Here is a 26,480-nt window from a genome sequence, read left to right as displayed (position 1 = left end):
TCCATAGGCAGAAGTCGTTCTTGCTAGCTGTTTTAGAAAGGTTTGTGCAAAGGCTAGAAACGCAGAGAAATATGTATTACCTGTGCAGCCAGTTTTGTTAACACTGCCAACGTCCATACAAAAGCAATTCTGACAAATGAAACGGATCATAATATAAATGCTAACCATGAACAGTGCCATTGCAGAGCTGAATTTTTCACAGCAGGTGAAATAATAGTTACTATGACAAACTATTATTGATGAAATGTTGGGGGAAATACAACATTAAACTTTAGATTTTTTGAAGTGAACGTGATACTATCATTCATGTTGATTTGCACAAAGAAATGTCCGTCACCTTCGTGTGTTCACAAACTTTGCTTGTGGTTTAGCTTTCAAAACGATACCCAAACAGGTATTTTGGAAGATCTGTTCCCATAAGCTCAAAGCCTGACAAATTCCTATGTAGCATAGGTTTACCTTCCAGAACATGTTTCACCAGTAGAAAGTTACTACTTCTGTTCTAATGAATCACAGACTCCTGAAGACAGGACACAGCAAAGGTACCAATTCAGAGCTGGAACATTCCCTGGAGGTACCTTGCTAAACTGATTCTGAAGGAAAGCCTCTGCATATAACATATAAATCACAAATGGGCTTTTTGTGGCCAAGTTGTCACCTAAAAATCTGAAACGTGCAGATATGTCTCGCAGCCCATAGATGTGTACAAAGTTTCCTGGTGAAGTCAGATTCTTTACAATCTTAGATGTTTTAATTATTATGAAAATATTTGAAAATGGTAGAAAATGTGTTGTGTCAGTAGCAATAATGTTCAGCATGAACAGATTGATATGTTAACAGGTTTTCATTTATTCATGCGACTTGCCAATACCAAGAAACCATGGTTACCGCAGAATTTTTTCAGGACGGTTATTATACCGTCTGAACTCTAAGCCATGAGATGCCTAGCAGCAAGCGACCATTGGCAACAAAAACGTAATGGGGAAAACACTAAGTATTTCCACTGTAGTGTTACCTCAATACAGTGACTAAGTCTCACACAATTTGCTGAAATATCATTATAGCTACTCTAGGTTTTTTAAAGCAAGCAACACTGGTTATCAGAGGTTACCAGCCATACCTGTAGAGGCTTTTCAAAAAGAATGACGGTCACAAAGATGTGTGTGAAAAGGTGCATGGCTGAAATTATGATGATGACACGAAATCGCTCTCTTGCCTACCCCTACATGTAACCAACTTCAGTAATATAAAACAACTGTTTTTTTAATAATCATTGAATATTTACAGCAGACATATATGAAGTTTATGAATAAAAATGTCATTTTAAGGTTGAAGAATGTCTTTTACCATATTATTTTAAAAAATAAATCAAGATATCTTCAGTAATCCAATAAAAACTAAAGAAAGCATATTGCACCACACAAAACTATACAAGGGCAAAAAATACTGGGTAAGAATGCGATATTTCAGTTGTAATGAGTGAATGAGTGAGTGAGTTCACCAAGAGTAGAGTCCTTGAAAATGTCATTATTATTGATATCTAATATCACAAAAGTTTTTCCCCCCATTAGGCATCTGAGTCCATGTCGCTGTCTCCACCAATGGACCTGAACTCTTCACTGTCCTCCTCGTCCTCACTGAGCTGGACCTGTGACAGCACACTGGGGCCCCGCTTCCTTGCCCCGCTTTCTTCATCCTCCTCTTCCTCTTCATCTTCCTCGCTCATTCCGTATCCCTCTCCGTTTCCCAGGCAGGGCGGCTGTCTCTGGCTCTGCCTTTCCACATCATCACAGCTGCCATAACTGAGAGGTGAGAAAGAGAGAAAGAGAGAGAGACCGGGAGGGGGAGAGAGAGAGAGAGAGAGGATGTCATTTGATACATAAATTACATATAAAGGCCATGCGCACTGTGAAACATCAATAGTTGCCAATACATGGAGATGAGAACTAGAACCTATTTAATTACTCGGTGAGTCATAAATTGACCACAGTTTCTCCACTTCTTTCCACTGTTTGCCCCTACTACCTGACCGGCAGAACTCTGACAAGTTGAGGAAGCCGGGCTTTCTGATTTCCTTGCAGGATTATGATTCAGACCTGACATTACTGTCCTCCAGGTGGCTCTCTTCTGGCCCCTCATAGGACATCATGCTCTCCTCCTGCTCCAGCTCCATGCGGGCCACTTCCTGGTGACTCCTGGGTGGGGCCCCATGAGGCTCCACCTCCCGGTCTGAGTCGCTGCCACTCTCTGACAGGTGGATTGCTGGAAGAAATTAAGAAATTAAGAAATTAAAAGTCAGGCACTGCACATCAATTAATGAGAAAGTTGGTGTGTAGCTTTACCTGCTGAGTTCTGAGTTATCTGATGGCTCATGCTGCACAGCCGATTTTCAGGAAATTTTGCATGCTACTGTAAGACTGTAGGTAGCACTTTTGGGAGGCAGCACTTTTGTGCCACATTTCAGGCAGATTGGTAATTTTGTTTAGAAGTACCGGGTATTATCACATTGTCCCTAGCAATAGCGCCACTTATCGACCAAGCATAACCAAATTCTATACACCTCTTTGAACACTCTTCATGATGAAATGTTTCTAGTTTTGTGACAATCAGATATTGCCTTTAAAAGTTATTAGCATTTTTGTGAAAAGCCACACCCACAATGATGCTTATTGGCTCCTTGTCAAAAGTTGTTCATGGAACTTGGTCTAAGGAGGCCAGTCAATAAGAAATTTTGTGCAAATCAGTCACTTTTTGTAGAATTTTAACTGTTTTTCAAAAAATGCAATATTTTGCGAAAATTGAATATAGCAGACATCATGGGTTATTGAGGCAAATTTGTTCTTCAGGCAGAGCCAAGTATGGGGACATAAAGCTAATGACAGTATTTCAAAGAGAGTCAGAAATACGCTTGTTAAAAACTCAAAGGTTGGCTGAATTACGGTAGTGCCCCCTATGGGCCGATTCTCACCATATTTTTCCACCTAGTACAGATTTAACAGTAGGATATATTTTCCAAATTTCAAGATGATCAGACCTCATTAAGTCTGTCTAATGAGTTCTAAAATCTGATCAGCAGATGGTGACGAGGTTTTGTTTTTGAAGAGTCACTTAAGGTCTGTCTGGATCTTTAACCAAGCAAACAAAATTTCAAGTTTTGATTACTCGGTTCATACGTTTTGTGAATTTTCACATTTTCCTCTGAAATAGCACCACCTATAGATCAAACAAAATAGAATTTTTCCACGATGATGCTGCTCCACATAGCATCTTTTTTAAAAATGATAAAATTACACTAAAAAGGTAAACAACTGCCTCTAGGCAGGGTGGTTTTCCCATCACTACACTCACAATACTATCAGTACTGCTTGGGGGCTATAGTAGTTGCTCTGGCTTTTGCTCACATTTTGGGGTTAAATAGGATTAGTATTAACATGAAATGCATGTATTGACTCCACCCCCTTACTCACCGGAGAATGGGTTATCTCCCTCCTCTTCACTGGCATCATCCTCCCCATCTGACATGAGCAGGTCCTGATACAACACACTGGCCTGAGGTGGGCGGCTGGAGCCTTCATCCTCCTCATAATCATCGTCCTCATGCCCAAGCATTCTTCTCCGTAGCGGCAGCAGCATCTCTTCTTCATCCTCCTCGTCCTCTAGGTCGCCCTCACCATCCTCAGCCTGGAATAGAGAACGCGGGGTTTGAGGGGTCTGATATGTTGAATACCCCAAGCAGGACGGCACAGCATACCAGTGGGACACAGTCAAACTCTGAGCACAGGCATAATCTGCAGTGATTGGTCCATCCCTCCAATTCTATGCCAGGGCTGCTTTCACAAGCCGAAAGAGACAGGAAGAGAAAACAGAGCAAGCAATGAAAGCCCACCCCCAGCCCACCCCCAACCCCCATCTTTCTCTCTGTGAGTCTTACAGGGGCGGGGGTCTTAGGCTTGCCGCCGTCATCATCCTCCTCAAACCCTTCGATGTCCACGTCAGACTCCTCTTCACCCAGCCTCCCGCGACCGTGTCTGCCCTGGGGGACACAGATGGGGGTTGGAGGCCATTGAGGGAGAGAGGCCAGGAAATACAGAGTTGGCAGGATGGAGGGGAATAGGAGAGAGGATGGCTGGTGGCGCAGAACAGAAAGGAACAGAAAGAGAGCTGGCTTGCTCAGCGCAGGCATGACGAAAAGCAGATGGAGAGGCCCTGTGGCGCTTTTCACCCAAAAAAAAAACGACCCGAGCCAGTTGACCATGTGACCCGGCGCTGGTCTCAACCCGCCCAACACAGATGGAGGCAGGGATGAGACGGGGCGGGTGGGGGGGGGGGAAGAGGGATGATACGGTGGGGCCTGTAACTCCCCTCCACAGGCTCTCCATACCTGCCCCCCCCTCTTGTCGGGGGCTGCGCCAGGAGGCCCGAGGGCGAACAGGCCAGCCTCCCTATGCAGGCTCAAAGAGGTGCTGCTGTCATACAGGTCAGGAAGCTAGAGAGGAGGATACACAGAAAGAGAGGGAGGGACACGAGGAGACAGACAGCAGCTGGAAGGGACCGGGACCGTAGTAGGAGAGAGGGTACACCGTGCTTCACCGGTACTCAACCTGGCCAAACGGAGACATACAGCGTTGAGGGGGACCTGCACTGCGCTATCTGTGCCTGTAGGGGGTACCTGTGGGGTGTAGGGTCCGGGGGTCATGGGCTCCAGGCTCTCCAGATCAGCAGCATCTAGGGCTGCCTCCTTGGCTGTGGAAATGTCCTTCTCCAGCTGGGTCAGGTGCTCATCATACTGGAAGCAAACATCCGGCAGGGTTACTGATCATAGAGCTAAGCCAGTATTTATTGATCCCAGTCACACTGCATAACAAACGATTTGCAATACTGAATAATAATGCAAAACACAGCATACTAGAATGGTGAATGACAACAAGAAACAATAATGTTATGGAAAAAATAAATTGCATCACTAAACTATTTATTACTGAATATACTTGCAATAATGAAAAGACATTCCTGATAATAACAATTCCAAGTCTACCTCTGACAGGGTCTGTTTGCACACGTTGACGATCTCCAGGGCCGTCTTGGTGTAAGGGCTGTCTGGACCTGAAAGAAAAAACTATGTCAATTGAAGTCAAACTTAAATGAGATACCCTGACATCATCCTTTTTTCACCCGCAAAGAAATAAAAACAGAACAGTACGGAATGCGATGGATTCTTTAAGAAAATGAACCTCTGTCCCTGCATAGTCCATAGCCACAACGTCTACATTAGGCCCATGAGATGTCTATCTTAGTAACCCGAATAGAACCGTGCCAAAAACATTCACCGTTACCTCATTTATCCTATTCACCCACAACCGCTTGCCAAATGTATTAACCCTTACTGTACTTTCCTGCTCCATTAAACTTTATCTGACATATTTACCCAGCCCATAACATTCCAACTGCATGAACCTTTCTAAAACCCCATCTACTCACTACACCTTCATCATAAAATGCATGTACATCATATCCTACCAAATGTGTGTGCCACTGCAAGGAAGAATAGATATTCCTCTTACCATGCATTACCACACATAAAAGAACGTACATACATATGAAATGTTAGGGTTACGTGTGCGAAAAGCACAATCACATGCAAACAAAAGAGTGTCCCGAATCTCTAAATCTCCAAAGTTATTTATTTATTACCAATAAAAACAATTAATTTTATTAGTCTATATTTTTAAATGTATTTTATATATTTATAGTTAAATTTCATGAAACTAAATTCCATTCTGGCACAAATATAATATTAACATAATAAATATAAACCTCTATTCTATTCTAAATGACTTCCCAATACAGAAAACACTATTTTCCACTCACCATTATACTTCACACTATTGGTGTGGATGAGGCTGACGTCGCTGAGGAAGATCTCGCGGTTCTGGTACTTGTGTTTGGATATGTTCTGAGCAGAATACAGGTCAGAGTTAATTCCCCATGCGGTTGGTTCAAATGGGACTAAAATAGAAGTGGCCTTCCACATTTTGGTGAAAGCAGCAGAACACCACCTCAGCTTCTTCACCCAAATCATCAGTAGCTTACTTCAGGGTTTCAGCCCCGTGAACACACCTAATTATGGTCATTTTGGAAATGTCATGAAATTTATTGCATGTGTAACATATGAATGCATGAATTCATGTTTATAAATACACGTGAACGTGCACACTTTACAGGTGTTCAATAAAAGATTTCAAGAGCAGTAAATTCTTTGAAATGAACTCTTTCAGCAGATGGGGCTACGAACTGCAGCATGTATGTATTGTGTGTCTACTCTCAGACCAATCCTTAGAACTATAATCAAATACTAGTTTCAGAAAAATATGACAGATTCATACAAAAATTAAACTGGTGAACAAACAAGGAAAAGGAGAGGTGGGCCAGTTCAAGACCAAGCAGGAGAAATGTCTCACCTTGCGGATGTTCTCCAAGTCCATTGGGTTGACAATCACCTTGTAATAATCAGGGACAAACTTTTTGTTCACTGGATGGTGGAAGGGCCACGACTGGAGAGGGACAGATAGAGAAGAGAGCTTCAGTAAAGCTGCACATGGCATGATGATGTGGCACCGTCCCAACTCTCAGGCAGAAGCGATTCCCCCCCCCGCACTGGCAGGGATCGACCCCCACCGTGGCACTTTCCCAGCTGTAGCTCCTTCTCTATCAGTTACTCTCTCTGCATCCTACCGGTCTGACTACAGCAAAAAAATATGAAAGGAGGGCAGGCTGTCCCACTTTCCTTATAAAATAAATAAATAAACCCACATGCATTTCATGAACTTAAACACATTTAATAAAGCTACAGGAGGGGTTTAGGAGGTTCTTCATATTTCCATAAAAACATAAGGTTAAATCTCCAACTGCCACATTCTCAGCCATTTTCTCTGATATAAAAACAGCAATCATATCAGGGGTTCCTGCAAGTCGCCCATAAACCGGCAGTGACTCATCTGAAGCACTTAACGAAATGAATAAGCGACTCCATCACATCCAACAAACTACACACAGTACCACAGCGGAGCCAATGACTATAGAAAGCGAAGCACAGATCCCACTGATGACAGGTAGTTTCTAGATCCCTGGACATGGCACTGTGGAGCACCACATATCGTAATAAGTCTTAAGATGCCACAGCGTATGGGTTATGACATCAGTGGTTTATTATGTGATTATGGTTACAATGGCAAATATCCAATGCTTGAATCCTAGCTAAGCTGAATGGAATGCCACTCCAGAGGTCTGAAGAAGAACTCACATCAGGTACAGCCATCATCTTCTGCGTGACAATGTTGTCCAGGATAAAGGAGAAGGCCACCTGATCATCATCATCCAACAGGGGGTTGATGGCTTTCTCCAGTCTCACCAGCCTGTCCTCCTTCTGCATAGGAGAGACAGGAAATGAGGATGATACACGGTGGAGAATGAGGGTTCACAACAGATTAAAGTAAGGGAGGTAAAGTGTAAGCAGTAAGGGAAAGAGCAGAAAGGATGAACAAGGTTTAAAGGGATAGTTAGCATTTTTAGATGCAGGGCAGCAGTTTCTCACCATAAATAATGTAATAATACATTATACCATTACCATTAACCATTAACCAATACCATTAACCATCAGAGGCCTTCATTATTTTTGCCTGAAAGGTGAGGTGGAAGGATGAAGATTTTTGTTAATTTGTGTTTATATCTGCATGACTGTGCTCACTTTACAAATCGCGGTGAAAACCCAGAATTGATGCTTCTCCCTCCCAGGGGTATCACATGGCGTGTGACACTGCACTTACGCCATTAACCATCACAAGCACATTTTAAACTGATAGCCAGTATCTGTCCTGGTGCTGCTTATGTATTACTGTAAATGAAAGTAAAGTGAAACCAACCTCTTTCAGCTTTTCATCACACAAATCCAGCATGGACTGGGCCACCTGGGTCAGGGGGTGCTTTGGTCCTGTTGACCCACACATACATAAAATAATGAGAGAACATTCATTCATCGGTCAAGTGCTGTGCTGATTCTCTACACAGTTGAGCACAGTACTGATGGTCTGCATAGTTAAACGGGCAATTAGTTAAAGTATGTTTCCACTTGCGGAGATCTGGTGAATTTTCTAGAGGCAGTTCACTTTGATACAATGGACCACTATTGGCCCATATTTTGTGCCAAAATTCTCACCAAAATCTCAGCAAAACCATCAGGATGGATGGGCAGTACTCCGGGTAAGTGGAAACATACTCTAATTTCTTTTTTGGCTAGACGCCCATTTTAAGCACAGTGGTGATGGGGACACCGTACCGTTGTAAGTAATGCTGTTTTTAACGATGAGCTCCACATTTTCGCGGAATTCCTCGCGCGATGGGTACAAGCGTTTGCGCACATTCTCCCGCAGTGTCTGCAGGTCCATTGGCCGCGTAATGATCTTGTAGTAGTCCTTCACCACCTTGGCATTGACCGGCGTGTGAAACGGGTAGGTCTGAGAGAAAAAGAAGTCAATGAAATGAATAAGTTCTATGAGCTCAGATGTACATATGTGCCATGTTTCATTGTGTTGGAGTTGAACCCCGGCCGCATTCATATTCGGATTAACAGTTGACTGCAGTACCGACTGCATGCAAGATCAGTATTACCATATATGGCCAGTATTACGCTACATTTAACAGATTCTAACAAAAAAGGGTAATTTTCTTTTGAAAAAACTGATGAATCAAACCCATGAGCTCAAGGCAACACTCCACTCTCGTTTTGAAAACAGCCCCTTATGGAAGAAAGATGCTGCAGCAGAAAGAGGGCGAAGGTGACCTTACATTGGCGAGATCCCGCATGTCGTTGATGACGCTCTCCAATACGGAGGACAGGGTAACCATGGGGTCCGTACGCCGTCTGTGGATGGATTTGTGTGGTCGCTGTGGAGGGGGGTTAGAGTCACATCAGTCACACAGTCAGGCAGCACAAGATAGTGATAACACAATAAACCGTCCGGCTGAGGTCATGCAAAGTGAAGAGAAATCAAACTGAAAGACACAGAGCCAAGAAGATGACAAAAACACACACACACACACACACACACACACACTCATCCCACATCAGGCTGAAATCAGAATGGAACACACACACACAGCTGTTGGCTCACATTGAGGTAGTCGCAGTGCACTGTGGTCCCCACACGCCTCTTCTTCTTGGGAGGTAGCTGCTGTTTGGGGAACTTCAACACCAGTGATTTCCTGCGAACCTCATCAGCGCTGCAAAACAAGGACATTGTCTTTATACCCACACCAGGACAGTCACAAAGTATCACAGACAAATGATGTCAGTACTGGTGTGCAGTGCAGCCGAATTAGTGTCATTGACTCTATAAAGGGGATGAATATCCTTTTGCTTTTACTGCCTGCAAAATACATGAAAATATAACTTGTGCTAATTCAACTTTTCTGTGCTCAGAACAGCAGGACAGTGAAATTCAGTAAAGGGCTGTGGTGATACCTCTCAATGAGCTGCTTGCCCAGGACGATCTTGGTGCCCTCCACCTTAATCAGCTCCTCGTTGTCGTTGTGGATGACAGTCTTCTCCAGTTCCTCCTCTTGCTCTTCCGTCATGGCGACCGGATTGGAGGGCGGGGCGTTGGTCTGGTAGTATAGCGGGCAGAACTTGTTTGTGCGCATGTGTCCTATGGCCCCACAAGCACCGCACTTCAGCTGCAGAGGGGGAGAAGACGGACAGTATGAGAGCTGGTCCACATCACTGCATGGCTGATCAACTCCTCTGCATTCATGGGCCCATGTTGCTTCCACACCATGTCAATGCAACACATCACATTCCTCCTAAACCAACGGTTGATGTTCACAGAGTATACTAAATTGCACACATGTACTATGCACTCACTTCATTATTTTCAGTAGTGTTCTGCTCTGAAACTCCACTGCGCACAGCAAGAATCCACCTGTAGGCTTCATATTATCCCAGTGGCAACTGGTGCATAATGCTATTCTGCCATGGAAATGTAATAATCATACATGAACTGGGAGAGGCCAACACTTGCTAAGAAGCTGCTCTGGCTGTTAGTACTGAGTCAGGATGTGGATGTCCGCGCGTACCTTGAGATCCGGACGCTCCTTGACCTTCTTGGCCTTCTTCTCCGGGGGGCCCTTGAACTTGTCCTTCTCCTGGTTGCGTTTCAAGCGCCTAAGCTGCTCCTGAATGCGCCGCCTCTCCTTCCTCATCTCCTCGCGGTGCTGCTCGTCGAACAGCGCAAACTTGCGTCTGCAGCCACCACAGAGACAGGCCACAAGTTACATCGGAGGTACCTGAGGTTCCTACATCTAACTTTTAACCATTCAAAAAAGAATTTAATAAGCATGTACAAAATGCACATAAACTGTAAACATTCATTTTCTATGTTTTTTGGCTGAAATTTTGGGTTTACTTCATTCTCTACAAAATAAGACCCAGTCTTCAGGCTGGGAGAATTCTTCTGTTTAAACATACACTAAGTCTCACACACTCACATGAACTCGTCGTCCTTGGTGGTGCGGATGCGCGTGTACGCGTCGATCACCGCGGGCTTGCGGACCGTCTCGCAGCGCACGTACTCCTTGCCCTCCTCGTCACGGAAGGTGCGGTAGATCTTGAGCCGGCGCCCGGTGGCCGAGGAGTTGAGGCTGGTGACAGAGGAGGCGTCGTCGTCCTTGTGGGAGCCCGTGGAGAGGGCGCTAGCTGCAGAGGAAGCAGGCAGACCATGCAAAGGGTTATACATTCATTTACTTATACACTGAAATGCAATAGAGGGGGTTTCGTACGCTTAATAGTCTTAGCCCTGGACAAAACTTCAAGCTGAAGCAACTGTAGTCTTGGGTCAGTTGCCAACACATTTCACACTACTCTCTTTAGCCAAGCCCATGTGTACAACAATATAAATGGTATGGGCATAATGTATATAGTAAATGGTATGAGCACTGTATAGCACAATGGACTCCAGTTCCCATGGATGCAGGAACTGGCAGCCAATCAAATTAAATATTGCCCAGCCATTCCTGTGTGCAACCCCAATAAAAACCTGCACACTCACAGAAGCCCTTCCGGCGGTCCTTGCGACTCTTGTCGCGGTCGCTGTCCTCCCCCATCAGCATCCTCTGCAGCTCCTTGCGCTCCTGCTCCTCCCGCTCGCGGGACAGCTGCGAGCTCGTCTTCTTGTTCTGCAGCATGTTCTCGATGTTCTTGCCCATCTCCTCAAAGTCGCTGTCTTCAGCCGAGCTGCTGTCCGTGTCTGTGGAGAGGACCTCGGTGGACTCCAGCACTCTGGTTTCGAGGGAGAAAAGGGAGCATACATGTCAAATCGTTACTATCCTTACTGGGGAATGCTTCCAAAACACACTCCACATACACCTTAGGCCAGCAGGAAAAACAGTCCAACAGGCTCTAGTGTCTGTTATTTTTAGCAGGGCCATTGATATTAGTATAAATAGAGAACAAAAAAAAAAGAAAAAGACAAGCACTGGATGACAGCAATTTCCGATGAGCCGTCGAGGCATTAAATTATTAAATGCGGACCAGTGCATCCAGAAATATTCAACCATTCCCCCTCCATTTGCAGCAGTATGCCAAACACTGGGGAGGCAAACACACACAGACGGGCACGTGCACGCACGCACACACACAAAATGTGCCAGTTAATATAATGGAGATGGACTGACAAGCCAGAGTCAGCACACCTCAGTGCATGCGGCCTAACTGCATGGTCAGATAAGCGGATGGCTTTGGCACAGGAGCAGGATTCTCCCAAACTTCAATCCTAAATTTGTTGAAAAATATAAGGCAGTTAAGAAGGTAATCATGCAATTCAGTGAGTTTTTTGTCGAATCACTTCCTGTATAAAGCCCTGTCTGTCGACCCAACTGTTTGCTCAGTGGGTAAGGAAAGTGCTGCTCACTTATTCTGCAGGTCGAAGATCCTCTGGCACTCTTCCTTGTAGCGCTCCTGGTGCTCGGCGACTGAAAAGCGGGAGCCGCGGGCGAACTTGCTCATGGGACCCTCGCCGGAGCGGGCCTGCTCTGTGGACATGGTGCGCACCACGTCGATCACCTCCCACCGGGACAGCTTCTTAATCTGCGCGGGTCGAGAGGGAGGGAGGGAGTCACGTTTCCGCCGCAGGTTAGGAAAGGCGACGGGACGTCCCAGTCCCAGCCTACCTCCTCCTCCGGCACCCCGAACTTGCGCAGGAGCTGCTTGGCGTTCTTCAGAGAGAGCCGCCGCAGATCAGCGTCTGTCCCGGTCACAGTCTTCTTAGCAGGTTGAGGCTCCCGGTCATCCTGCAGCTCAGAGAAAAAATGACGGCATTACCTTTACGCAATAATATCTTTGTAATCACACAAAAATATCTTTAAACTTGAGCCCTTGGGTGGTACACCAAATTCTGTTTCTCCACTGCACAGCAAAACCCTGTCTGTACCAGCACTCTCTGTGCAAGCACTGTGCATACAGGTGCTGCCTTCTTTATGCAAGCCTTAGTATGAACCCCATGGGTCCTCTCCATGTATAAGGATTCCTTAGGTAATCCTGTGATCAGGGAGCAGAGAATACATTTACGGGCAGTTGGCAATTTACTGACCTTCTGCTGTGTGGGCTTGTTGGGCACCTTAACGTAGGAAAAGCCCTCCCCGCAGCCGGTGGGGTCGGCGACGCCCGTCACCTCCAGCAGGCACTTCCCCTTCATGGCAGCTATAAAGGCTCGGGTAGTGTTCCAAGGAGCAGTGCGCACCTGCACACCAGAACACAGAGGAGAGATTACACACTGCCACACCTAACACAGAGGAGAGATTACACACTGCCACACCAGAACATGGAGGAGAGATTACACACTGCCACACCAGAACACAGAGGAGAGATTACACACTGCCAAACCAGAACACAGAAAGACTACACAATAATTCCTTGCAAAGTAACAATACTATTAGTGCACCAAAGGAGAAATATCTTTATTTAGACCTCATCGTCAATCTTCATCTGGAAGTCTTCTTCATTCTCCTCCTCTGGGGCAAAAAATGACTTCTCTCCATAGCCAGCATCCTGACAGAGAGAAAGACAAACAGATATTATCAAAGGCCCAGAGCTCTCCTCAGAGCTACTTATCTACAGTGTGAGATTTGTGCTCAAGTGTGATATTTTAGGTTCCAAAATGACACGTTAATTTACACAAGTCACCAGAACCTGATTTAGCCAGTTTGGTGAGCAAAACAATGCAGATTTGGCTCGCTGCCATTTGCTCTGTGAATTTGTGATTTTACACAAATTGTTTATTTTAAAAGATGAGGTATCCAAACTGTGTGAGTTAGGTATCCCTCAGATTTCAATCCTGAGTCTTTTAGGTAAGCAACTAACAATGTAACCTCTTTCAAAGGGCATCATTGGTCATATAGCACAATACAGATATTGAAAACATCAATTGACTTGACAGATCTCGGAACATGAATACAGAACATTTACTTTTATAGGCATGGCTAATGACTTACTGTGGCCATAATGGATACAACAAACTGGGAGTTCATAAAAATATTCTGTTCAGTGAATAGCAAAAAAAACAAAAAAAGCAAGAGGATTCTTGTGTAATTATACCACATCAATCTAATATCAATATCTTCAACTTAACCACTAGGTTTATACACACAGATGCTCCTTTCAAGATTCAGAGCTAATGAGTAATGTAACAAGAAAGTTGTGTTCACCAGGTGCCAGAGAGTACTAGTGCAGAGAAGAATGGCTTTACCTTCAGCCTCTGTTCAGCCACCAGCATGCTGTAGTAGGCACAGCACTGCTCAGGGGAGACCATGGCACGAATCTCCTCTTCAGTAGGCAGTCTGAAATCAGGCTTCAGCACCCACCAGTTGGAGTCCATCCCTAGAGAGAGAGGGAGAGATGATGATGGGGTGACTGATACTTTACTTTATTCAGTTTATTTTTACAGGGACAGTGCACATTAATAAACATTTATGTAAATGAGCCAGTTTAGCCAGCATGGCTCATTTTCAACTGTAGTCCCTGGGCAGGTACATTAAAAACAACAAATACAAAATACAAATTCAGACATAATACAAATACGTTAAAACAAAGAGTACAAGGTGACAACGCCTGGATTGCATTAAGACGACGGTGAATGCCGGTAGAGGACACGGTCAACGGCCTGAGTCTACCTGTGCGCTTGAAGTCAGCACAGAGCTTGAGCCGCTTGCGAATGCTGCTCTCGGAGTGCGAGGGGAAGGCCTTCTTGATGTCCTCCATACGGATTCTACGGGGGCGGTCCTTACTCTTCCAGAACAGGCGATAGATGAACACCTGTTCAGAGAGGACACGGAGACAGAAGTGAGGACAAGGGCACGCGCATCTGCGTGTGTGTGCATACACGGGAGTGTGTGTGTGTGTGCGTGTGAACACGTGGAATATGTACTTTGAGGGTGTGTTTGGGTTTGTCGTACATGTGGTCCATCAAGGCCGTACCTGCAGGAAGTCTCGGATGTGTGTGTTGGCACGTTTCGAGTTGGGCCCGGGCACCTCAAAGAGAGGGCACTCCTGGCCAACTACAAATATGTCCACCACCTCTCGGATGTAGTAACCCTGTCGCGTTCGCAGAACAAGGAAGTCCGTCTCAGGAACCTTGTGCAGGTATATGGGGGCTCGAAACAGGTTGTTCTCAAAGGCCTAGGGAAAAAAAGACAAGTGTCAAAAGACAAATGCATGCAAAATAAAAATTTTAAAAATATTAAAACTTGCAAAATCTGCAGATGATAAAACACTCACAGCACCTGGTTTTTGGTACACATATTACCAGCTTTACCAGGTAATACAACTACACATATATGCATATTATTCCTGCTTTACCAGGTGCATATTATCTACTTTACGATATCCGCACTACCAGCTTTATGGTATGCATATTACCTGCTTTGCGGTGCACGTATTACTTGCTATACAGTACCCATATTATCAGATTTTTCAGGATGTTTATTACATGTTCTACAGTACAAAATGAAACTCCATGAAACATGGCAAAGATCAATGTAAGAACTCTGTTCTCAATCTGTGTACTTATGGATTTTTTCCCTTTGTTTTGAAAGGAAAAAAAATTTCATCTTGGCAACTGCCTAAACTGAGTAGTTCCATCATATATGCTAAACAATAAAATAATAATACTGATACATGAAAAGCATGACCATGCAATGAATCCACAAGAAATCTGTGAATGCTATTTAACAAAAAAATGTACATTTTAAAAGACGCAAAGTAGGTGGTGCAGCCAGTTAAACGGGTTAAAATCCTATTATACTATAACGTGCCACAATCAGTGTGTGCATGGGCTGACTGACCTGCAGAAGCTGTCCAGGGTGTAGTGATCCCAGGAAAGGGGACGTGTGGCAGTACACCGTCTCTCCATATTTACAGTCAGGAGCTCCAGGATCCTTCCCAGGTTTCTGTGGGGAACACCTGTGGTTGAAATTTGCTGCTGTGGACATGGTGCACATTGAGCTGATCTCTGTAGCACAGGGTGTGCAGTGAGCTGATAGCTGTAGCACAGGGTGTGCAGTCGGCTGATAGCTGTAGCACAGGGTGTGCAGTCGGCTGATAGCTGTAGCACAGGGAGTGCAGTGAGCTGATAGCTGTAGCACAGGGAGTGCAGTCAGCTGATAGCCGTAGCACAGGGAGTGCAGTCAGCTGATAGCTGTAGCACAGGGTGTGCAGTCGGCTGATAGCTGTAGCACAGGGAGTGCAGTGAGCTGATAGCTGTAGCACAGGGAGTGCAGTCAGCTGATAGCCGTAGCACAGGGAGTGCAGTCAGCTGATAGCTGTAGCACAGGGAGTGCAGTGGGCTGATAGCTGTAGCACAGGGTGTGCAGTCGGCTGATAGCCGTAGCACAGGGTGTGCAGTGGTGTGCAGGTTAGCTCTGGGCTCCACTCACCCTCTTGTAGTAGTTCTTGATCTTGGAGGCCATGCCGACCTGCATGATGAGAGGAGGGAACTCCTCGCTGTACTCGGCAAGGATGAGATCCCCGTCCTTTCCGGTCAGGTCTGACGCCGTCCGCATGAAGAACATGTCCCCTCCTCCAGACGCCTGCCGCTCCTGCTCCCTCATCTACACGCACACATAAAAACACACAACTTGTAAATCACCTGCCATTTCTGTACACATATCTAATACATAAACTCCCACCCAGGTGAGCATATACCAGACCTGGGTCAAATACGTATTTGTTTTGAATTCAAATACTTTTCTATGCATTACTGATCTTGTCTGGTATATTGGAACCAATGAAACACTCTCAAAAAGTGCAAGCCCCACCTTCAGGTCACATTGGCAGGTTCAATTACACCAGGCAAGATCAACAGAGCACAGAAAAGTACTTGAATCCAAAACAAATACGTATTTGACCCATGTCTGGCTCATACACACAGTGGCATGTAAAGGGTGCACAGACCCAGTCCATCCATAGTCCCTGTATCACTGTGTGCAGGCCACTAATATTTAAACCACAGGCTATCATGCTATCATGCCTGGCCACTGGAAGAGACCGTACAGAGTGTAGTTTGGCACTAGGTGGAGGGTACCTTAGCCTTCTTCTTGATGTGTTTGAGGAGGGGCTGTGCTGGGTGAGGCCCTGGCTGGGACAGCGCTCCAAAGGAGTACTTCTTGAGGGACGGGCGATGAAACTGCCTCAGTTTCATAGGGCCCATGTGAGTGGGGAAGAAAGGCTGCCTCAGCTCTACTGCAGGGATGGAGTGCTGAGAAAGAGAAAGAGAGGGAGAGGAGAGAAAACCATGATCACAGCCATCCATTCAGTAGCAGCAGCAGTTCTAATGCACAAAATCATTATACATTTACCAAGTTTAAAACTCGGTAAAGTAAATGTTACTTTCAAGATCTGAAAAAGCACCAAGAAAACCTTTAAATCTAGAATTTTAAAAACAATTACATTTAAGAATAATCCTGACTGTATAAAATCAGGAAGTTAAATTATAACTTTGTTGGCATAAACGAGTGCGGTCAGTGCAAAAGCGACGAGACAAAGAGAAGATCCCCTTTAGTCTCGTTTGTGAGCCTCTCACCTGGATGATGTCACTCTGAAAGGTCCCCTACAGCCCTGTCTGCGAGCCTCTCACCTGGATGATGTTACCTCCGAAGGTCCCCCTCAGGCCCTGTTGCTTGGGATAATAAAACTCATCATTGGACAGGTTCCAGGGGTCCTTCACTTCCGGCTGGGACATGTTCTGCGCAGGGAGACAGCCCGTATTAGACACTGGCCCTTCACTCAAATCCGCAGAGTTGCGGGTTATTTATGCGTTATAGGAGGACATCAGACAAAAATCAGAGAGAGCCAAATGCAATGATGAAACATCACCTCGGACCTTCACAACACAAAGTTTGAAAACATATTCAATATGCCGCATCTGCACTGTTGTACTGTAATAATAATAATAATAATAATAATAATAATAAACAAAAGTTTAAGATGGATACTTAACTCTACTGCTAATACACAAATTAAAGAAAGTTCATTGTTTATTTATTTGGATCCCCATTAGCTGCCACTAAGGTAACAGCTACAATGTTTCAACACCCTGCAAGATAACAGATTGTGCTCCTGCAGACAAATCAATTTTCCCCTCCTTATTCCACTTGTCATTGTACCTGTTGGGGCTCATCCTTGATCACTCCCGTTTTTCCCAGAAGAATACGACTCTTCTTTAGGGCGGACTCCTTCTTGTTCTCCTTGGAGGGGGAATTTGACGTCCGCTCCTCCTTCTCATCTGGTATTTCTATGGGAGAGAGCGATGGACAGGATGAAAGGGAAAGCTTCATCAAGAGAATGAGACGCGATCACAGCACCAAGGTAAACAGCAATTCCATCACTACTCATTCCAGATCTGGTCATATAGACAGGGCAATTAGATTTGATAAACTAGACTTATAGATGGATCCATGTCATTGAGCCATACCCAGAATGATGTTCTCATCATTGGGATCCAGAGTCAGGACAGGAGGCGACAGCAAGTGTTCCATGGCCTGGTCGTCCCAGATGATGTTGTCTTCCCAGCGACCGTAGACCAGCTCCTCATTGTCAATGGGGAAGATGGAAAACCAGGGCGTGTCATCTTCATGAGAAGCTGGACGAGAGACAAGGTGATACAATATTCATATGAACATTTATTTATTGATGTTTAGCACCTGCCGATGAAACCAAGAAAGTGTTTCTGAAGGACCGTATTTTCAGGGAATAATTTTTTTTAAACTACCACGTATCTTAGTTAGTCAAAACAGACTTGCATGCATTCAACATATTTTCCAATTTCCCAATAGCATAATTAATCAGTATGTTAATCGGGAAACTTTTAAAGTTATTAATTAAACTGCAGAAAATAAAAATCAAGCCCAGAAAATACATATCAAGCCCTCCAGATCTTTTCCAAACCATTTTCAGGACTGGCCTCCTCCTAGTTTGTGTTCAGTGTGTCAAAAGATATATGTCAATTTCAAGTTTTGTGTCCTATGTTTTGTGTGATTCAAATGGTGAGTCCTTTTCTTTTAAATGCACCCAGCGCTGCAGATTTGAAACCTTAAGGATAGCTATGATGGGATGACATTCTCTATAATTACGTTGCACTTTGCTAACTGTCAGTCACAACACATTTCTGAACATACCACCCCAACAGAACATTTTTCCGCCAGAAATTGGTTCACGGAAAAAAGACAGTTTCCCTAACAAAATTCAGACATCCACCACTTCTCAATCTTGATGTCATTGTGAGCATGAATTTTGTAGTAAATGGGCTTTAACATCCAAAATACCAGCATGGTCCTTTCAGCAGAGCTTGTTTGACTGGCAGGAAATTAGCTAATATTAGCGTTGTTTCCTTAGCCATCTAGCAGTAACTTCTGGCAGATTTATGCTATACTTGTTTTGCTAAATTTGGCAGCCCAGAAAAACAACTTAGGGTTTACATGCAACCTTGTCATAGTGAATTTAGGTTGCAGTATGGGACCTACTGTCGTGTACCTTGCTGGTCCTGGTTGTGTTTGTCCCGTTTGCTGGATCCTGAGCTGAGAGAGGGCGCTTTGGTCATAGGGGGAGGGGTTGGAGGCACCAGCTGGGAATTACTGCGGCTCAGACCTGCACAGTTCAGACAGGCAAAACGGCCAGTCAAAAAGGAGTGACAATTGTCACAGTTCAGAAGAACGGCTAAAAAAGCAACAGTGCTCAGGTAAGTCAGAGTGAAAAATGAAACATGCCGGCTACAAAGGTAGAGGAGTTCCTCTTGCTGCAAACCGCAGCTGATGGAGAGGGGCCAACTCACCTTGCTGTGCATTATAAGCGTTTGCATTACGGGTCATGCTGGAGGGCAGCCAGCCAGCTAGACTAGCACGCTGGGTTTTAGTCCCCTTGTGTTTGACGTCCTCCCCGTTCCAGATGATGTCATCTTCCCACTGCAGCTGAGTCACCATCAAGAAGAGCTCATTCTCCAGGGCGGAAGCTTCCTCGGCATCTTCAATCTGCTCCTGACACTACACACACACACACACACACACACACACACCAGGTCAGTGTGACCGGCTCACATACCTGGTATGTAGTTTCCTGTTCTGACCAGGATAGCACCAGAGATGGGTTTTAGGTACAGTTTCCAGCTGCTGACTGAACTCTGCAAACTAGAGACTGTTGTTTCACAGTCATGGCCATAAATCTTCTCACTTCCCATTGGATCAGCCAGAATGCTGTCATGCCTCACGGGACAAGTCAATCCTAGGAAACTATTTAATTTAAACTGTAATCGCAATAAATTCCAATAGAGGGAGTCAATGTAAAATCACTATAGCTACAGTACACAATTCAGCTGGCTTATTCTGAATTGCCATTTTAGAGGCCGCTTGTTTGCAAGAGAAAGCATTTGTTATTGGTGTAGGCTATTGTATCACTTTGTGATAAGTTTTGTAAAAAGCTTAAAAATGGCTGAAATGCATCAGAACTGTACACAAATCTTATTCACCTCACAAACATGAATATTCAATATTCAATGATATTGGCTATGATCTCATGTATGCAACATGTCTGTGAGTCAGCACTGTTTCCATTTTCTTCAGGTGAACTTCCCACTTGCAGAATTATTGGCAAACTATCTATACACTGGGGCGACACGTCAAAAATGTTCTGCTATGAATACATTAAATACATTATATGAATGAATACATGCAGTTGAAATAAGTGGTCCATTCACATTAAGCAAGACACCCTTATTCCTTTTTAGCCCCTCATTTTGGCTAACTAGCTGTAACTATTTTGCAAAACAGAGCGTTCAATTCCAATTCCATGTCGTGATGTAAAAATTATACAGTTGGACCTGTACTATTCAACAACAAAAAAAACAATAACCTGACAGAGTTTACTTTGTTACTTGTTAAAAAGTGCTGAATTCTCCTCAAGTCTTTAGGTGAGAGATTGTGTATGAGAGCTGTGCCCTCACCCAACATTACACACACAGCTAAGAGCAGACCAGGGCCCACCTGCTCGTCCTCAGACCCTGACTGCACCTCCTTGAGGCGGAGGCCATAGTGGAAGCTGCTCCCGTCCTCAGGCACGCCCAGCATGTCGTACCACAGCTGCGCCGGCCCGTAGCGCCACTCCGCGACCTTGGGCCGAGACTCCGCCACCTTGTCCCCGTCACCAGCTACCTGGGAGAACTTGGACTCCACTGGGGCCATCATAGTAATCTAATACGGAAGAAAACGTCGAGGAAAATGAGGCCGTAAAATATTAAATGCCATGTGCTCTTAAGACACCAGTTGAATAGAGTCCAGCATAGTGGCCTTTAAAGAATCATTGCATGGGACAAATCCAAACCACCACTCCAAAGTTGAATTTGAGGTCACCAAATGATCAGTAAGAACATCCGGCTGGAATAACATTAAGAACCTGATGTGTAACCGACAGGAAGCTCCTGGTGGCCGGCAGCGGTACTGACCTCATCATCAGAGAGGCACTGCTCCGGGGGTGGAGGCGGGGCGTACTCATATCTCCAGCCGCACTTCTCTGGGCTCTGCTCCACCTGCTCCACCTCGGGAGGGGGCGTCCCGGGCAGCGGGTCGCGGTGCTTCCTCTTGCGCTTCCTGCGGGCGCTGCGCCACACGGAGGGCATGTTCTTCCCCGGGCCGAACAGGCGCAGGAAGCGCAGGACCTGCAGGGTGGAGAACGCGTCACAGCCAAGCTCCGCCTCCCGCTAAGACTACGGTGAGAGCAGGGCGGGTCTCTGCTGAAGGCTTTCACAAATACAAACTCTCTTGTTAAAAATACAAAACCGATGGACAAAACTGGACATTTTCACGGCAAATACCCCAAACGGAGTTAGCATTTCTAGCACCCGGAAAGACTACTTGCCCTGCCAGGCCTGAATTCAGGGAAGAGCTCGGTGACGCCAGGTAGGGATTTGGCGGCATCCTTCTGCATGATGCCAGCAAGCGGGAGGGTCAGGCTCCCCGGGGACCCGCCAGCACCCGGGCCCTGGGCCGGCCTGTCCGTCTCCGACTCGGAGTCCGACGAGCTGCTGAAGTCCACCTTGTCCCCCAACGATGACGGAGCAATGATGGAGGGAAGGATAATCCCGCTGCCCTCATCCACAACTGCTGCAACCCCTCCACCACACAACAAATACACAAGAGTCAGTACTTCAATACAACTGTGCACAAAGTAAAAGTCACGACTCAAACGGATCGTGGGAGATTCCTATTGGGTCGTGGAATCATTATGTGTGATATTTATTAATGAACAGCAACATTAGAATTGTAACGAAATGAGCTACGTGACAAAAAAAGTGTATGATTTATTTAGCAAAAGCACAAACTACTGTTCTGGACATATCTCCTACATTTTTTAAGATACAGCACACAAAGCTTCCATACACCTATTAAATTGCCTCTATTTTGTTAAAATTGATTACTTATGCATTTTATAAACTATAAAGACAGTTTTTTAATACATTTCACTGACTTAACACTTGTGTACATCAGAATTCCAGACAGCTAGTCAAACAAACAAGCGATTACTTGTGAAAAAATTATTACTGCTGGGAGAAATGTGGGGCTGTCCTAGGTGAATCCTAACCCTAAAGATGGTGAACTTAATTTACAGTATGTTATTTAAAAAACCATCTCTCCTGCCAGAATGTGTTACATGTATTAAAGGGGAATTCTGCCCAAAACTGATAAAACTACTCGCCCATTTGAGTCCTACAAAAAATGAGAAAGGGTACAGGTGTATGTCATGACAACGTATACTTCTACTAAATTTCTACTAAACTTTCTCAGCCAATATCTCTGTTTGGAGAATGTTTTGGTCACTAAAAGACTTAATCAGCTACACCAGGATCTGCGGAATGTTGTTTTGTGGTGGAATTCCCCTTTGACTTGCCTACCGTTTTCTACAAACTCACTACTGCAGCCAACGTGGTTAGGAAACGTAACCAGCACTAGCTAAGTGCTTTGGCCAGAGACTCTGCCCACTCTCACCAGGAGCAGCTTGTGTGGAGGGCTCCTCTTTCTTTCCAGTGGTTGAGGGTGGAGGTGGTGGGGGCATCAGTTTGGCATCAATGTCTTCACAATCAGCATCATAGTCATCGTCGTCCTCTGAAACAGAGCACAGACTCCCAAATAGTAAAGAGGCACTACCCTCAACCTGCAAGTCAGGGGTGGTTCTAAAATGCACTGACAGGATGCACATTTTGAAATATCTCTTTGACTTCCGGTTCAAATGTACTGTAATGAGCACACTTCACGCATCAATTTCGATTGCAGCATTGTTGTGAGCAGACAACGAAACAAATCAAAGAACTAACAGAATAATGACAGGTTTGTTTCTAGAAAGCTGCAGCTTTAACAAAGACAACACAAGCCTAAATCTTGAACTCAAACACATGTTGGAATTTATGCAAATATTTAATAGCTGAACAAAAACACATTGCACATGTTGGGGAACTAAGGGTTAATAAAGCACATACCATGCGCAAATTATGTATTTTCTTAACATTTTGTGCGCCATGTGCGTTTGGCTGTGGAGAACTTGTGTAGGACCATAAGTAATTTATTGATAATGCCTGCTGTTCGCCATGTTCATTCTCTTACTGGTTGGGCAAGGCAGAGGTTAGGGTGGACAATTGCCAATCCTACGTACCCCAGTCACCACCCCTGCTGTAAGTGCATATTCACATACAGGACACACTGACCTGACTTAGGAGTCTACTCTCAGTCCATTTAAAGAATGACCCAGCATTTGGCAGGGATGAATCAGTGTTCTAAAATATACAGCTTTGTCATTGTATCTTTAGGGTGTGTCACAGCGTTGTCTCAATGTTTAAACGGTGAAGACAGCATTCATACCAAGAAGGGTTTGTGCATGTTTATGTATGCATGCAGGTGTGTACGAGGGTGACAGAATCACCTGTATTCCTGGAGGGTTGCAGGGTTCCCATAGCCTGCCGGTACTTGCGCGTCTCATCCTCAGCGACCTCACTGATGTCAGAGTAATCGATCGCATCCTCCGTGCTCTTCACCCAACCTGCAAACAGGTAGACAGGTAAGCCGCCTCGCACCAGCACTTCCACACGGCAGAAAATGAAAGGCACATAACGAGCACGACCCTCACCCTCCTCATCAGTGCCACTGGGGTCCTTCTCGCCCTCGGCCACATCCTCCTCACTGGCGGTGATCTCCGTGAGAAGCGTTCCCAGACCCAGCGAGCCCAGGCCGGCAAGGTGCTTCTTGGACTCCTGAGCAGGTGGGGAGAGGTAAGGATTCCAAAATGGGCAGTAGTCATGCCAAAATCATGCCAAAGAACAGGGGAGAACCAGGTCCAACATGTACAAGGCACGTCAAGATTCGTAAACTTTGCCTTACGGATGTAAAAGTAAAGAGTAACACACGAAATTGACAAGCATTGTGGAATTAAAAAGCTGAGGTGTCTAAACGTAACATAAAAATGATACTGTCATGGATTTGATACATTTTAATGCCAATTCATTGGATAAATATTTCTGCCTCCCTTACAGTGTCCAGCACACTGTCATCCTCCAGCTGTCCATCTTCATTGATGTTCCCAAACAGGAAGCCAGTGAGAGAGAAAGGACGGTCCTGGTCTTCATCACTGTCCGAATCCGACATCCTGTAAGGGGAGGGGGAGATGCCAATGTATCTCTAAATATTAAACCCCTGATGTCAGCGCCTAAAATTCACATTCGTCTGAACTCTTGATTGCAATTCCTCCCAAGCAGTGGAACTTTCACGCCTGCAGTTTTGACCACTCTAATGCCCTGTTCCACTTTAAGCCAGTCAGGGGAGAGAGGCACAGTTATGGTCAAGGTCTGTGTGATCACAGGTTGCTTGTTGCTCTGCCCAACTACAAAAGCACAAACTAGCATAGAATAATGAATTTGGAGCAGGTTCTCTGTTTAGATTATTAAAAGTGTGATCATTAATGGTTCCCTAATTGCTGTACCTTTACATGTTAATTTATTTTTTATTTTTTGGTTTACTCATGAAGATCTATGAATGAACATGCCCCAAGTCCTGATCTCTCAAATGAGTATTTAGTTCCTGTAACATAAATGCAGCATGATGCATGCACAGATCATGCTTTCTTCACATGAGCATCAGGAACATCTGAACTGTGACAGCTGTACTGTTCAATATAGAAAGCGCTCATCTAATTTACTTGGCCAAAACAATAAATAATACAAGGCTCTGTTGTAGATTTGAATAGCACAGACAAACATGCCCTCTCCTCCCGATGTGTACTTCTTGTTCAAAATGTTCAGATTTTTAATATTGCTGTTGCGGACCATAGTGTTTGGCGAATTAGCTTGCGAAGCAATGTGGCTGTCATACTCAGTTAGCTAAGGAAGCTAGCCAGCGTGACTGCAGTTAGCTAGAAACCAAAGCAAATGTGTGGTAAACTTTAACTTCCTTTAACGCGTCTCGTTGTATTTGCATTGTATATACCGAACATAGCGTAGCTAGTTCGTAAAGGTGCAATAATGCTTCCCATTAATGACAGCTAGCTAGAGAGCCATTCCTTCGCCCATTATAATGAGCAAAGTCGAAACTCTTCGGTCGGGACGGTGAAAAGCAACTTATACTCTTAAACGCTATTTACACTAGTACTTTGCAAGCACGCATGTAATACCTACAAATTCAAATGTAAGTTGAGGAAAAAGTAATGCTGAAATGTAGCTAGCTAGACACGTAAAATATAGCTAACGCTAGTTAGCTAACATTTAGCTAGCTTACTCAATTAACAATATAATTGCCTATCAAAAAATAGGACTTTGCCTGAACAAAATTAAGCTACGATAGCCAACGTATTAGCTAGCTAGCTCTCTAGGTGATAAAATGTTGGTCCGCTGTCTGTTTTATTATCGTCTACAGCTGGATGAATAGCGTAACGTTAGGTAGCTACTATGTAAATAAGGTTAGTAGGTTAGCTACAGACAGTGATACCAATGCAACAGTGTTTATTTTCTGCTCTATCGGTTTGCATTGCTTGCTTGGTTGCCCATGTAGCTACATTAGCAAAAACAGTCACCAATACAATCCACTCAATTACTGCATAAACTGAATATTTACTGTAGTAAAGTAGCATCTTTAATCACGTTCAAATGTGAATCGTATTATTACCTTAGCTTGGTTTAGCTAAGAGAGGCCTTGTATCCGCCGGCTGTGTTCTTCGTGTGAACCCGTTTAACGCATATATTGCGTTGCGAATTGTACTTTTCAGGTAGTATGTCGCTGTCTGAGGCAAGATGTTGAGGAAAAACGAATGCTGAAAAGTACATATATAATTTAAAGTCCCAAGGACCAGTTTCACTGGTCAATCATAGTGCGTCCCATGGCTAACAAGCAACACTGATCAAACTAGCTGACAACAATTGGAGACGCTTCTTCTTCTTCGTCTAATGGCAGTTGTAAAACAACATAGTGGTGCATTACCGCCACCAATTGAACAGGAGTATAAATCAGAAATTTTTTTTGATCATATTTAATAGTCCTGTGGCATTTAAAAAAACTGAAATAAATACTTGAAACATACGTTTCCTGAAGATGAGTATGAATCAGGATTCCTAAAAAAAAATGTAAAAGCTCAGATCCTATTTAACCCTTTAAGGTGTAAGATCACAAATGTGTGATTAGAATGTTCTTACTTTAACTCTGATCTAATGTATGATGTTACTTCTTTATCAGTTCTAAATTCCTATTCCTTTTGACTACCTCAAGCAGCTCCAAGTTAACCTCTATTTTCATGGTGGAACTGCAGAAAATACAGCTGTGAGGCTAGACTGTTTGCTTGATAAACCCAATTTTTCAGCCTCCTTTTCCCCATCCAATCAAAACTTCACCATTTTCTTTTCTTTCTCCCAACATGGTTC

At 44.6% G+C, this 26,480-nt stretch overlaps 1 protein-coding gene across 5 annotated transcripts; it reads right to left on the bottom strand.

Annotated features, from left to right (window-relative positions):
- Positions 1-825: 825 nt before the first annotated feature.
- On the bottom strand, positions 826-26,012 carry taf1 (TAF1 RNA polymerase II, TATA box binding protein (TBP)-associated factor). 5 transcript variants are annotated; one of them, XM_035433981.1, is made up of 41 exons: positions 25,732-26,012; positions 24,106-24,220; positions 23,705-23,828; positions 23,501-23,617; positions 22,573-22,689; positions 21,446-21,699; positions 21,033-21,245; positions 20,575-20,781; positions 19,371-19,578; positions 19,073-19,186; positions 18,015-18,182; positions 17,707-17,834; positions 17,178-17,285; positions 16,626-16,799; positions 15,979-16,152; positions 15,388-15,492; positions 14,522-14,722; positions 14,218-14,359; positions 13,794-13,924; positions 13,016-13,096; positions 12,639-12,788; positions 12,220-12,345; positions 11,961-12,136; positions 11,100-11,329; positions 10,540-10,747; positions 10,129-10,294; positions 9,518-9,729; positions 9,168-9,276; positions 8,842-8,940; positions 8,333-8,510; positions 7,920-7,987; positions 7,301-7,423; positions 6,459-6,551; positions 5,869-5,953; positions 5,036-5,103; positions 4,670-4,786; positions 4,382-4,486; positions 3,932-4,033; positions 3,468-3,681; positions 2,097-2,262; positions 826-1,802 (listed from the first exon to the last, which is right to left on the bottom strand). In XM_035433981.1, exons 2-41 carry the CDS (start codon positions 24,217-24,219, stop codon positions 1,568-1,570), a joined length of 5,910 nt encoding a protein of 1,969 aa, XP_035289872.1. In that variant the 5' UTR covers position 24,220; positions 25,732-26,012; the 3' UTR covers positions 826-1,567. The 5 variants fall into 5 exon arrangements, with proteins under 5 accessions (XP_035289872.1, XP_035289873.1, XP_035289874.1 ...); XM_035433982.1 differs by having other exon boundaries at positions 12,220-12,339; XM_035433983.1 differs by lacking the exon at positions 4,382-4,486 and having other exon boundaries at positions 25,732-26,011.
- Positions 26,013-26,480: the final 468 nt, after the last annotated feature.

The sequence above is a fragment of the Anguilla anguilla genome, chromosome 9, assembly GCF_013347855.1.
Source record: "Anguilla anguilla isolate fAngAng1 chromosome 9, fAngAng1.pri, whole genome shotgun sequence".
Taxonomy (NCBI): Eukaryota; Metazoa; Chordata; class Actinopteri; order Anguilliformes; family Anguillidae; genus Anguilla; species Anguilla anguilla.
This window is presented reverse-complemented; position numbering and strand designations above follow the sequence as displayed.